At 38.1% G+C, this 13,339-nt stretch overlaps 1 protein-coding gene across 2 annotated transcripts in view; it reads left to right on the top strand.

The window, feature by feature from the left end:
• The window catches only part of mettl15 (methyltransferase 15, mitochondrial 12S rRNA N4-cytidine), a 37,326-nt gene extending 24,321 nt beyond the window's left edge, over positions 1 to 13,005 (top strand). For both annotated transcript variants that reach the window (XM_079664073.1, XM_079664074.1), the window contains exons 4-6: positions 5,168 to 5,359; positions 6,333 to 6,511; positions 11,564 to 13,005. In XM_079664073.1, the coding sequence (XP_079520199.1) occupies positions 5,168 to 5,359; positions 6,333 to 6,511; positions 11,564 to 11,988 (796 nt within the window). In that variant the 3' untranslated portion in view covers positions 11,989 to 13,005. The remainder of the gene's footprint in view (positions 1 to 5,167; positions 5,360 to 6,332; positions 6,512 to 11,563) is intronic.
• The last annotated feature ends 334 nt before the right edge of the window (positions 13,006 to 13,339 follow it).

The following is a 13,339-nucleotide window of genomic DNA, read 5'->3' as shown; positions in this document are numbered from 1 at the left end:
AACATGTTGATATTAAAGACAGATAACCTTTTATAATATAATCGTCCAGTTTATTTGAATACAATTTAAAACTGGTTTGACAAAATGTGTATCTATGTGTCTGTGTTTTGAGTAGACAAAATCTATCATAATATTTTTGGATTATTGATTCCTACTGGATTATGACACCTTTTCATCTCATAGCTTTTAAGAACATGAAGATATCTTGATCATGATTCAAACTGAGCAAAGTGAATTTTAGGAGTTGCAGTTGTTAGTAGAAAGGAAAGAGACGCTTAGATTTCATTCCACATGGGGCAGTGCAAAACACATTTATGTCGAGGCTTTGCTGTATAAATATACTTAATAAACATTTAGAGAATAAGGCAAAGACTTGAGGGATCTGACTGCCAGAGGCTGAGCTGGACACACACATACAGTTCACGTACAGTATGTACAGTCTGTGTATTATCTCTTTGGGGCAAAATGTTAACGAAAGCTGACTACTGCTAAAATGACATGAGGCCAAATTCCTGTCACTTAAAAGCACATTAATAGATAGATAACATGTAACTGTAATCACCTTTTCTGATGTTCAATTATAAGGCAAAGCATTGAACATTTAAAAAGAAGATGCTGAGAATTGGAAATGTCTGATGGACTTTTAGTTTTATCCGGCACATGGTTTCTTCACTTATAGAAGATGCTACAGCGCAAATGGGAATATACCCTTGTATCATTAGCACTGGCTCTTAATCTTTGTCACTGCCATTTCACATATCCTGTTATACAATCTGGAAAGCTTTGGATTGTCTCTGTGTGATCTTCCCGTTTTTGGAAGATCACATTCAGTATTAGGTTGATCTAGCGAGATGCAAGAATAACAAAAAACCTGCATGATGTCAATGTTGTGGGGTGCTACAACTATAAATAGATCTCTTAAGCAATTATGAGCCCACACTTGGACCTCAGCACATACACCACTGAAACTTGTCCTCTTTAATAATATAAGACCTTACATAAGACATTTATATATCCAACTCTGTGTCTTAGCCACATAAAGAAGTTAATAATTTAGAAATGTTATGCAACTGTTTTGCATATTTTTAAATCCTTCAGTGGCTTACAAAAACGTGTCTGTGAAAAAGTCACAGTGTCTAGAGAAAGGTATGTACATCACCTGGGTGTGGACGGACACAAAGACCACAGTATTTTAATTTCCATTGTTAAAAAGCAGTAAGTAAATTGTTTAAAACATACCGTAATAAAAGGCCTTTCTTAAGCATGATAGAGCTTTCATTATATTTTTGTAGCTAGCTGTTACGAGACTCCAACTGTGTATGGGAAATCAATTATAGATATCAAATTGTATTGTGTTTTAAAATGTACATTGTACAGATTTCCCCTTTGTATTAGAATGTAACAATTGGCATAGACTCCTCCCATAGCTGCCTTCTGTGTGGTCCCACACAGGCTACACTCTTGCCTAACTCACTGCTCTCAGACATCAATCTTCTTTTGTTATTCACCACACAAATGTTTTTTAAATGTTCACAGAGTATGTTCTCTAGATCAGCTTTCATTCTTTCTATTCCACAACATCAATAACATTAGGAATTCCGCAAGAGATAATAAGCCTCGACTTGTGCAACACTCATAGGGGAGCTTGTGACTGGACCAGCAGTGCTGCCTACCAGTCAGTGAAGCTCCGTCCCCTTTCTCCTCTTCCCTGTTGCCCTTCCTACAGAGGAGCCCCTTTCTAGCTGCTAGCTATCAATGCTATGTATGGAAATCAACATTATAAGAAGTGGCTATGTTGACCATTAATTTACCATCTACCATTGTGCCCATCTTTTAGTGTATCAATACCAATCTTTTCCTCTTACTCAAAATATCATGAACTAAACCTACAAGTACCTGTAATCATTCACAAGTATACATTAGTAGGTACGTAGTGCAACAAAGTGTGTTTTCCATAGTCTCTCAGTGGAGCTGTTGGTGATAATCATATGACAGCAGTATCTGTGTGTTAGCAACTAGCTCTTATTTTCATCCGCACAACACTGCTTGACCTTCAGTAAAAAAAGACGTCAACAACAATTCAGGTTTGCTAAGATTTTCAACGCTCATGAGCTTAAAAAGTTTCTCAGCTTTCACCAATTAGACAGTTTATACCCTGAATAACCAACAAAAATTGGAGTAGGTGGGTAGAGTGCTTTTGAGGAGGCAGTAACATAAAGGGTTTGCGCAGGTGATGGGAGAGAACAACAAAGCCTTTACTATAGATTTTTCAACAAATCAATCACTGTGCAGGAAAGTGAATAACAACAGCAAAGCAATGGAAGGCCCTGGCAGCGTGGGTGAGATGCTCCCTTGCCATCTTGTCTTCAGTGGGCTTTGAAATAGAGGACCTGCCAATTTGTGTTCTTTCTTTGCATACCCCTAGTTAATCTTAAGAGTCATTGTTGTGTACATAAATGTATTCAAATGTCCGGGAATCAATAACAGTATCTTTATTTTATCCATACCTATATTAATGCCGCTTATAATCATTGATGCTGCTTATTAGTATCAATACAGTACTTCAAGCAATAATTACAATTACTTTCTTGTGGTATAGAAAATGAACTTAAATAAAACTAAACACCGTCTAGTAATGAAAGTCCCTTCCAAGTTACTTCCACCCCCTTTCTTTTGGCGCCATTGCTCAGAAAATCCCCATCTTTAAATTCTGCCTTCATTCTCATCTCATCGACACATCTGAAAAGTTTTGTGATGCCGAACCAGGCCGGGGTAAATTGTGCTCCTTCTTCACTTCCCAACCCCCCTACTTCTGACGCTTTTGCTTGGGTTTTCATTGAATGTAGGCATTTATTTTCTTCACACCTTTCACATTTAGGAAGTGCATCTTCTACTGGTGTTATGCTTTGCAATGAAAAAAACGATCTGTCTGTGGACAGATTTCGGTCCGTCCATCAAACTTTCTCCAGATGGAGGTTCATGTGTTGTTCTCAATCTATGTGCACAGGTTGCTAGATACTTTAAAGTTGGGCGAGGCAGCAGATTAAATTAGCTAATTAAATATGCATTGCATAAATGTAAGAGCATCACCATAGCCAACCAGTACTATCTTATGTTAACTAAAGCTATCACGTTTTGTCAAAACACTTGTCACACAATAAGCTTTAGCTCTCTACCTTAAAGTTTCATCCGATAACGATGGTTATCCTGATACAAATGTTATATATCCTGATACTGCAAATGTTGGGTTCAATGTTACCCTTCTCTTCCGTTCCTTTATTCCTGTCCACATGTTAATACAGTCTGCAGAATGTAAACAGAACTACAACTTATTCTTGTTTCTTCATTAATTATGAAGCCCTAGACCAGGGGTGCCCAATACGTCCGGTCGATCGCAAAGGTAGTGTGGGTAGATCGCATGGCATTGAAAAAAAGAAAAAAAAAAGTTATCCATCCATCCTTACTATGGCATTTGCCACTTGATTGACGTACAGGTAAGCCAGTCTGAGATCTCATCTTTTCTAACACGCAGTTCACCACCCATGCTCGGTCAACCGCGCCAGCTGCAACTCACCGGTGAGCTGATTACCTAGTAGTTAGCCTTCCAATTTATACAATTATACTAAAGTAAGGGTATAAAATGTACGTAATGGCCAAAAATGTTCTGAGTTGTATTGTCCCATATGGGTTCATGCAGTTATGCAAGGTACACCAACATAAGGTATTCTCAGTATATATAAATAAATATATGTTTAGCATTTTTAATGTAGGTAGATCATTTTGACTTGGTCATTTTAAAAGTAGCTCCCAAGCTGAAAGAGTGTGGGCACCCGTGCCCTAGACATGAAGAAACGTTTTTTTGACAGTAGGAATGACTCAGGATACAAGTCTTCACTTAAGTCTTTTGGTGAGTTCTTGACAAAGATAGGAACTCCCATAATGAGGTCTTTACATTTCCTTCATCTTTTAAATCCGGTCCATGTTAGCCTCATACTGAGTACACTTTATATGGAGAAATGAATGAGGAAGGTGTCATCAATTTAAGCTGCTTAGGTATGTGATATACAAAATGAGTTGTTTGTCATTTAGAAATAACAATAACATATTTTTGGTCACTTTATTTTCAAGAAAAATACCTTCACTAGCAGGGATGGGTAGAGCAGGCTGCAGAAGACCTCTGGCTCCTTATGTGGAGATGCTAGATCCTGTTGCTCTCTTCTGCCATCATCTTTGTTCGCACAATGTTAAAGGTCACATGAAAAATGCATGAATGTGGCTTGAGGATGCATGACGAAGTGACTGTGTACATAGCTTCTTGCTGTCGGTGACAAGGAAGGATCTAAAAAAGACTCTTAGTGGGAACTCCAAGGAAATACCTGAGCCTGTTTTGAGTTCACATTCAATTGTATACGTCACAGGGTCTCTGCTAGAAATGCTTAAAATGACCTTGACTTGCTGGTTGTTGACTGTGGATGTTTGTTTATATGTATGACCAATTTGAACATGAAAATACAGTCAATATTTGCCATTAACTGAGGAGGGGACTAATTTACCATTCCCATCTAGTAGCAATGTCTCTCTTCCCATCACTTACATATTAAACCAGTCGGTAAAATCCCCAGTTAAGTGTATAAGATTGTGAAACACTCTCCCTGTATTATCACAGAAATGGAGCCACTCTTTATTATCAACTCCATTACTCCTGTCTTCATCAAGGAATAATTCAGCAAGACTAAATCTTGTTACACAAGTCTTTGTATCATAATTGGGGCTTAATATCTTTTTCTTTTTTATATTAAATGATGGAACATAATCCAATACCGTATTAGACTCATTTCCCTGCTCCACATTGTAAACCATTTTAAAGGAATGTTCTAGTTATGAGTTGACATTGAAATCATAAACAGCTAAACTATCTTTTTGCAACACAATCCCTAAACTTTACATAAACTATTTTACTATAATCATTTAAAAATAAAAAGCTATCCAACCAGTTAAACCAAGCAATACAAACGTATTTTCCCTTATTCTGCTGTTTAAATATCACTGAAGAAATGTAACATTTGTTTTCTATTGCATTTAAATTAGGCCAGTGTTTTGACAGCAGCCATAAGCATTGATATGCAAATGTCTAATCATGCTTTTTTCCCCATTATCCTTTCTGCAGTGGTCGTGTGAAACCATTGCTTGGCAAATTTAGCGAGCTTGAAGCCCTGTTGTCTAACATGAACATTGAGCCAGGCAGCGTGGATGCTGTCCTGTTGGATGCTGGCTGCTCCTCCATGCAGATGGACGAGGCGCAGAGAGGCTTCTCCCTCAGCAAGGATGGGCCCCTGGATATGAGAATGGATTGTGAGAGGTAATATATTTACAAAATACAGTAATCGTATCAGGCTGATGGATCTCAATTTCATTAACAATACAGCATTAACAAAACTGGATACAAATAGCTCTAGACTTCATTTATAGAATAAATAATGTTGGGTTCTGCCGGAAAATCTGAATTAATGGTGACTTGAAAATGCGTCAGCAGTAATTCGAGCACTAATGTCAGTAAAGCAGATTATAAAAAAGGGACGTTGCACATTTTTCAATAAAATGCAAAATAAGTCATATGAATATTAAAATGACAAAGCTATTAATTTTGATTAAACGATGGGCTTTCCATTTTCCGTTTGACAGAAGTTTCTCGTAAATATTAAGGCAAACCTTTCCTTAACCATGACCACAATCTTTTCCTTCCTTCTTTATCATTACATTTACACTGAAAATATAATCTTTAATGATTATGAACAAGTATGATTGGGTTTTTGTCATAGTGCGTAGCAATTAAATGGTTCAATAAACTTTAATTTTGAAACAGATAGTTTCGCCAGGCTTTATACAAATATTCCAATAATCCTAATCCTAAATTTCATTTCTCTTTGAATTATTGTCGAAGGTTGATATGTATGTATTTGCGTATGTGCATGTATATGTACGTATGTAATGTATAGATACATATATAGTGTATATGTACATATTTATGCAGGTATATTGATAGACATATATGTGTAATTATATTTGTATTAAAATGTTTAGTTTATTGAATGTTTCTCATAAATATATGAATCACTTCACAAGGTCAGCGTAATGTGCAGATCTACCAGCTAAGATAACCTCATTAAAAGCTATTTCACAGGCTGCATCTCTCTTTTCATCCCCTCACAATCATTCTATTCATAACTGTCAGCCATAAATGTTTTCAGCTGTATCTCAGAGTTGTCAGAATTCGCCGCTGTCAGCAAGGACGTGACGTCAAGCAGCTTAATTGGGCTTCTCTTTGTGCGTAGGTACCCCGACATGCCCTGCGCTGCTGACGTTGTGAATACCTTAGATCAACAGGCTCTTGCATCCATCCTCACTGCATATGGGGAAGAAAGACAAGCCAGGAGAATAGCTTCAGCTATTGTTGAGGCACGCCGAGTCAACCCCATCACCCGGACACAGCAGCTGGCCAGCGTGGTGGCAGGTAAACACAATCCTGATTAATTATCCTCAGCATTCTGGAGGCTGCAATGAGAAAATAAAACTCAAGTGAAGTTAGTAAGTCTGTCTCCAAATGACGAGGACTGTGACCTCAGTCGTCATCTTCTCTTCTGCCTCTGTTTTTGGTGCCTTTCTTCCCCACCTTCCTTTGACAGAGCTAAGACAAAGCCACAGCCGAGACAGAATGTGGCTAATGCCTTGAAAACAAACAATATCTCACACACAGAAACCAATCTCTCTCTTCTTCCCCATTGCTCTTTGCTTTGTTTTTGTCCCCTTCTTTTCCACTATTTCTCGACTCACAAATATGCACACACACCTGACACAAAGGCAAACCCCCACGTATGCTCACACACATGACACACTCGTGCATTAGGAAAGGATAACATTGTTTGTCTTCAATGATTGTTTTTTATAGCAGTATGCCTCCACATTCAAGCTGCTGAACGAGTGAGATGTCGCTTCAGTACTTATTGCACGGAGCCGTATGTGCGTCAGTGTCACCCTGGGAAAACAGGTGTGAGTAAGAGCAGCTGCTTGATCTTTTTGAAGAGCAAAGCGAGTCACTAGCAATGTTTATTTGAAACAATCCAAGAGGTTTTGATTTAAGAAAGTTCCAGAGGGATCTATGAACAATTGTGACAGCGATGCTGGCAGAAAGACATTTAAGTCACAGGAAAAATTGGTGGATTGGAGGAAGCCACTTGGGGGGCTGGTGGCATTGAGACATCAGGAAAGAAAAGTATTTTGGTCACATTTCTCCTACTGTAGTTTTTACAGTTAAGGTTACCAGTAAGCCATATAGAAAACATTTCATATTGAATTTTGTAAATGAAATAATAAATACTGCAGCAAATAATGTTTATTTGAACTTCAAATAGCTTGTATCAGCATCCAACATGTGAATTTGTTATTTAATTCGTTATTAGAATGTAATTGCAATTTACTTGTTAACAGATGAATGGAAAACCATACTTAGGCCTATTTCCCTGTCAAGAACTGGTTAAAACTGATATTAGACTTCAACAAGACACATGGTTTTCTGGTGCAATCTGAGTGAAGAAAGGTAAACGTAGGTATGCTTGAGATTAGGAGATTTAGAGAGTGAGCCTAATAATGAAACCTTATTTGTTTATGTTGTTGGCCTGTTTCACTGATTGTGTAAGTGTTTTGTAGAACTTTGTACAATTATTTGTTGATACAATATCAACTGCATCATCTCTTTCTGGAGATCTTAAAAATCTTCACACAATCCAAGAAAATCCACAATCTTTTTTTCAGTTCTGTTGGGATGTATGTATATTTGTTGTCAGCTGTTGTAAACACCAACCCAGTGCCCCCAAAGTTCATTGTTATTGGACAATCCTGCCGTATGTGACGTTTCGTTTAGTGCCAATGTTTATTGCAGTGCAACGTTTGTGTTGTACGGCTAGAGGAAAGGGTGTGAAGGTTAGGGTGGTGGATGAGTGTGTATCATATTTATAAAGTGAATTATTTTATCTACAATGGTGTTTTGATGTTATCCTTAGCTGTGAGTCACTTAGTAAAGACTGTTTCAGTAAATCATCTTCAATCTTTCCTGACATTTAACTATGAGTGAGATATCACTGCCGGATGCTTTACAGATGTGATTAGAAAGGTTCTACAAATAGCCACAGCAGTGCGTAGTGGTGTTGTTGGACAAAGTGCTTTAAACCCTGAAACAGAAAGCAAAGCAGAATTCTACATGCAACTACAATAAAAGTGTGTTCACTTTGCTGAACGCTGACAGCAAGAGTCAAGTGAGCTTCATTTAGCTACATTACAGTCAAATGCATTCAACAAAACAACCCAATAAATGGCCTAATCACCCTGTACTAAACTGTGTGTGTGTGGCCAGAGGGGAGGACATGGATGCAATTATTTAGAGACACACACACACACAAGCTATTTAACGTTCATTTCAACCCAGAGCAACAACAGTAAAACAGGTTTGGTGGTCTACTTAAATTAATTCAACATTAGCACGTCAGCTTTCACTGCCACTATAAAATGCATTGGCTCAACCAGTTGCAGAGTTCCACAAATATCCACAAACCATCCAATTTGTGTGGATGTGTGATGAATGTTGTTACATGGGTTGAGTTGCATTATATACCAATATCTCTGCAATAAGCTTATATTAGGTGATCTGTAGTTTGATAATCTGATTTCTGTGACTTTGTGTGACAATGGCATATTTGGCTTGGTGAACTTCTTTACAAACAGAAACAAATAATTTCCTCAGGGATTAATAAAGGTTCATCTCCTTTTTCTTCTATAGTTTCTATCTTCCATATTTTTCTAAACCAAAACTTGCATTGTTGAATGGAAAAAGATGTAAAGTCCAAAATGGAGGAGGCTATCAAATTAGCTTTGGAGTTGTTAAATGATTATACAATTAACAACCAGTAAGCTTGCTCGCTTACTAGCGCAGAGGGCTGGCTGGCTAACGCTAGCATAGGCTGCTCCCTGTCAAATGGCATTTTCCAGGATTAACCCTAGCTGCAGCAGCTACCCCTGCAAGCCGTTACTGCATCATGAAGCTTCAGCACCACGTGTAAATAAATGACAGTTTGCAACTGTATAGTGTGACAAAGCACTCCGTTTTGATACATTCCCGTTTGGTAGTGATGCTACTTCTTTCTCGACAGTGTTTCAGTTGATGTTTGCCTCACAAATTGAAACATTTCAACTTGAGCAATAACATCATGTTATATGTTGTTCCACCCCAGTTGTGTCAATGTTTTCCTGTTCAACCTGCTGTGTTTGTGTGATCAAACTCCTGCTTTTTGTTTGGGCCAGGAACACCAAAGCACCAAACACTGTTGTTGTCCAAATATCTTACTGTGGAATGTAGTTGTGCTCCTTCTTTTGTTGTTGCTTGCCCTAAACATCAAATATAGTTAAATAAGATGAGACATAAAACAAAAGGGTCAGCAAGAGCTGTATTCTAAATACTGTGCCTTGTAATAAATTCAGAGTGTTGTGTTTCCTTCTTAACTCCCCTTTATGTACATATCTTAATCTCTTTGTTTCTCCATGGATCTGTCTGTAGGACCTTTGAAAGATGAATTAGAGACAGCGCATGGCTTGGTGAGGCCAGGGCTGGGCCTTGCTGTGCAGGCATCGTATCGATTGCAGTGTGAGTCACACCTTAGGCTGTTTAGTGCAGGAGGAGATAAATGCCACATCACTCACGTCTCTATTTATTGCGGTTTTCTTTAGGTCTAAGTGTCTAATTTCTTTTTATTATGAGCTGCTCAAAGTGGAAATAAACTGTTCAGTTGTATTGACATAGAGTGAATGTTTTTTTTAATGTTGTTTAATAGATTTTCAGTTAGCGTTTTGAACCCAACATATTGTCTACATTTTTTGACCTTTTTGTGTTTGAATTCTGATGCATTCTATACCCTGCATGTTTTTTTAGCAAACAAGTGCACAAGCCTGTAAGTGCAGTTTCTTTCTGCGTGTCTGCAGTTAGCAATGCCTTTTCCTGGATTGCACATGGATTTTAAAGGAGGTGTGCTCAAAAAATGAGGGGATATGAAAAGTTCTGCATGAAAAGTTATCTGCCTTTTAAAAAAGGCAACAGAAAACAGTTCAACATTTATTTTACAAAAATAAAGACTTGGTGCATCAGCTAGACAGTAATAACTGCAAAAAAAACTCAATATTTTGGCATGTTTAAACAGAAATCATGACGTTGTGATTTAGTCATTTTGTACTCAGTAACCAATATCCTAAACTTGGCGTTGCGTTGACTGATGGATCATTAGAGGCATTTGGCTGCATTTACCTCGGTATTTAGTGATACATCAGCCATATAAACACCATCTCCACCCTCCATCTGCTACTCACAGATCCTCTGATGGACCTGCTGATCAATCCTGCTGGAGCTCTCTCTTCACTGCTCACAGCAGCAATTTTCCATGTTTCTATGGTACATCTTGAAAAAATCTACTCATCACTTTTTTGTAACTTGATTAAATTACTTGCTTTAATAATATAAGGAATTCATAATACTTAAGTGAGTTCATACAAAGGTATAAGTTACTGTAAACACATCATCAAATATATCTAATACATTTTATTAAGTGCCGAGGTGTTCCTCTCTCTTGTGTTTAGCTTTATACTTACTGTATACTATCATTAGAGATGATTAGGTGAAGGACCTCTGCCACTAAATGCCGTCCAGTACCCAGTTGCATTCATTTAAGAGGCTTCTTTTATTCGTAAGACTGTGGACGTCTAAGACATCCAAACTTTTTTAATGTTAATCGCATATTGATAACACCTGTGGGTTGTTGAGGTCTTATGAATCATTAGTTCACATGAGCCTTCAGACTCACATGACTTCAGGTGTGGATTGGTAGTGTGGTAGCTGTTAAGTGGTGTGGCAGTCCCCCACTGTGTTCATAGAGGGTTGTTAAAGTTTGACACAGATGGGCTTTTTCACTCCTCCTTCAGATGATCTCTCCTGCCCCTCCAAAATCTGTCTTTTGCCAAACTCACATGGGTGTCACTGCATTTGAACTGCATACTGAATTTGTGGTTGCTTGTGTAACCGGTGTCGATAAGCGGTGTCTGCGTTGTGTTGATGTTGTTGATGGATGAGACCCGAGCCAGCATACAGTCGAGGCGATCTCCGTTTATTCACTGACAATATACAACAAATCAGTATTACATTTGTTATCCCTCAAACTGACTCCTCTCACGTGGAACATTTACAAAAAGGAAAGAGGAAACGTGAGGGACACAATATGAAGGGAGTAGTCCTCACAAAAAGAAAATCCCACTGATTCTATACCTAGTCAGGTATTGAATGTTTAATAAATAAAGAACACAGAATTATTAAATACAAAACACATAATTTGTGTGATTATACTAAATGATAAAGAAATATTTAACACTAAACACCACTGCATATGTACAACTGTTACACTTGTAAAAGCTTCTTAACAACATTTCTTCTGTTTACAAGATCCACTCACTTTTACCATCTCTTTGTCTCTAGGGTCGTTTCCTCCAGCTGTCCTTTACGCCCGTAAAGACCGACTCCAACGGTCTGCACACATAGCCACTAAGACTTTCCAGGCTCTGCGTATCTTTGTGAATGATGAGCTGAACGAACTTCACGCAGGACTGAGTGCCGCCCGGTCGGTACTGGCACCTGGAGGACGTCTCTGCGTGATCACTTTTCACTCACTAGAAGACAGACTGGTTAAACGTTACCTCCAGGGAGAGGACTTGTCCAATCTAGATCACTTCAGCCCGAGGAAGCAAGGCAGTGGGAAGCAAAAACTGGTAGATGCAAACAGAGAAAGTGGAGAGGTTTACTGGCTTCCTCTGCGGAGAAAAGTCATCACCCCAGAAAGGAACGATGTAAATGAGAATCCTCGAGGACGCTCTGCCAAACTTAGGGCAGCACTCAGACGTTAACATTTTTTTTTAAATATGAGGGAATTGAAATTCTTTCTCTTTTCATCACATTTTTTAGCTTTTATACAGATAGATTTTGTTTTAACAATAATCACGTAAGGAGGTTAAGCAAAGGGTGCAAATGCAACTATATGTGTCTGCTGCTTTCTTTTTGTCTTGACTGCAAACGTTGGATTTGTTCTGTTTCAACTATCACAATTAAAGTGGTGGAAAGCCATTGAGGGTTGTATGCCATCAACAACAATGGTTGGTTAAGGCTCTGCATAGTGATGGATGAACTCTGGATAAGAGAGAGAATGATTCTGACAAACAATACGACCCGGGGTTCGAGCCCAGATTTTTTCTTTGTATTGGCAGGCGAAAGAAATAATTGGTGGGACCATGTGTCTACAGAGGTGAGCAGTGACAAAAACTTGTGTGCTTAGAAAACTGGACTCTCCAAATTGGGGCAGGTGGTTTCATTTTCACCTCACTGTCTAGAAGTGCTTGGAGCTGGTTAAGGTGACACCAATCCATTCACTCTATGAAGACTGTAACATGTGATTGAGAGCTGTGAAAGCTAATAAATTGACCTTTGATCTAAGATTAATTAAGGTCAAGAAGTGAACTTCCAATAATAAAATAAATGAAGATAGATTATTAATTAGAAGGGATGATAATGTCTACAGTTTAATATAATATAAAGTATGTACTTAAAGTTTTGCTTCGAGAAGAAAAAACTTTAGGTTGCCACTTCCAAACTCCAATTGCGCTGGTCCATCTTTCTCTCACCTTCCTTTAGCTCGAAACTCGACTGAAAACCACACATTGTGTGAAAGCTGGTTAAAAATTGATGTTAACGTTTTTTTTACCAGATTGAAAGTATTTAATCTTTTTGTTTGCCTTTTGTATTATAAAATGTTGGACATTTTACCCCGCTTCATTGCAACACTATGGTTTGATCCTCACTTTTAGGATCCTGTACGAATTAAAGCTTTCTGTTTGCCATTTAAATAAATAAACTTTTCTTGGATTGCTGACAGAGTATAAGGCGTTTATTGCAGCTATATATCTCAACATATAAAAAAAGAAACACCTTTTCTCATTGACGTCTGTATTTTCCCTGAACCTCCCTTGATGATTCGCTCAAGTGAAACCTCTACTGTACCGTATGAATCAGTAATGCCACTAAATACTGAATGACGCAAGTGTCAGAAGTGGTGCTGAATGAGCTGGTTGGTTGTTTCTGAGCATTCTCTCACCTTCATTCGTAAGCAGATGAGGTGTTTTGATCTTTACTATTTGACTTTGACTAATTGTAATTGCTCCATCAAGATTATTAACACTTTTTTTTTCTTTCTCAGTTTAGTGC

Source organism: Notothenia rossii, assembly GCF_949606895.1.
Source record: "Notothenia rossii genome assembly, chromosome: 2".
Lineage (NCBI taxonomy): Eukaryota > Metazoa > Chordata > Actinopteri > Perciformes > Nototheniidae > Notothenia > Notothenia rossii.
Note: the sequence above shows the minus strand (reverse complement) of the source record. Positions and strands in the feature narration are given on the sequence as shown.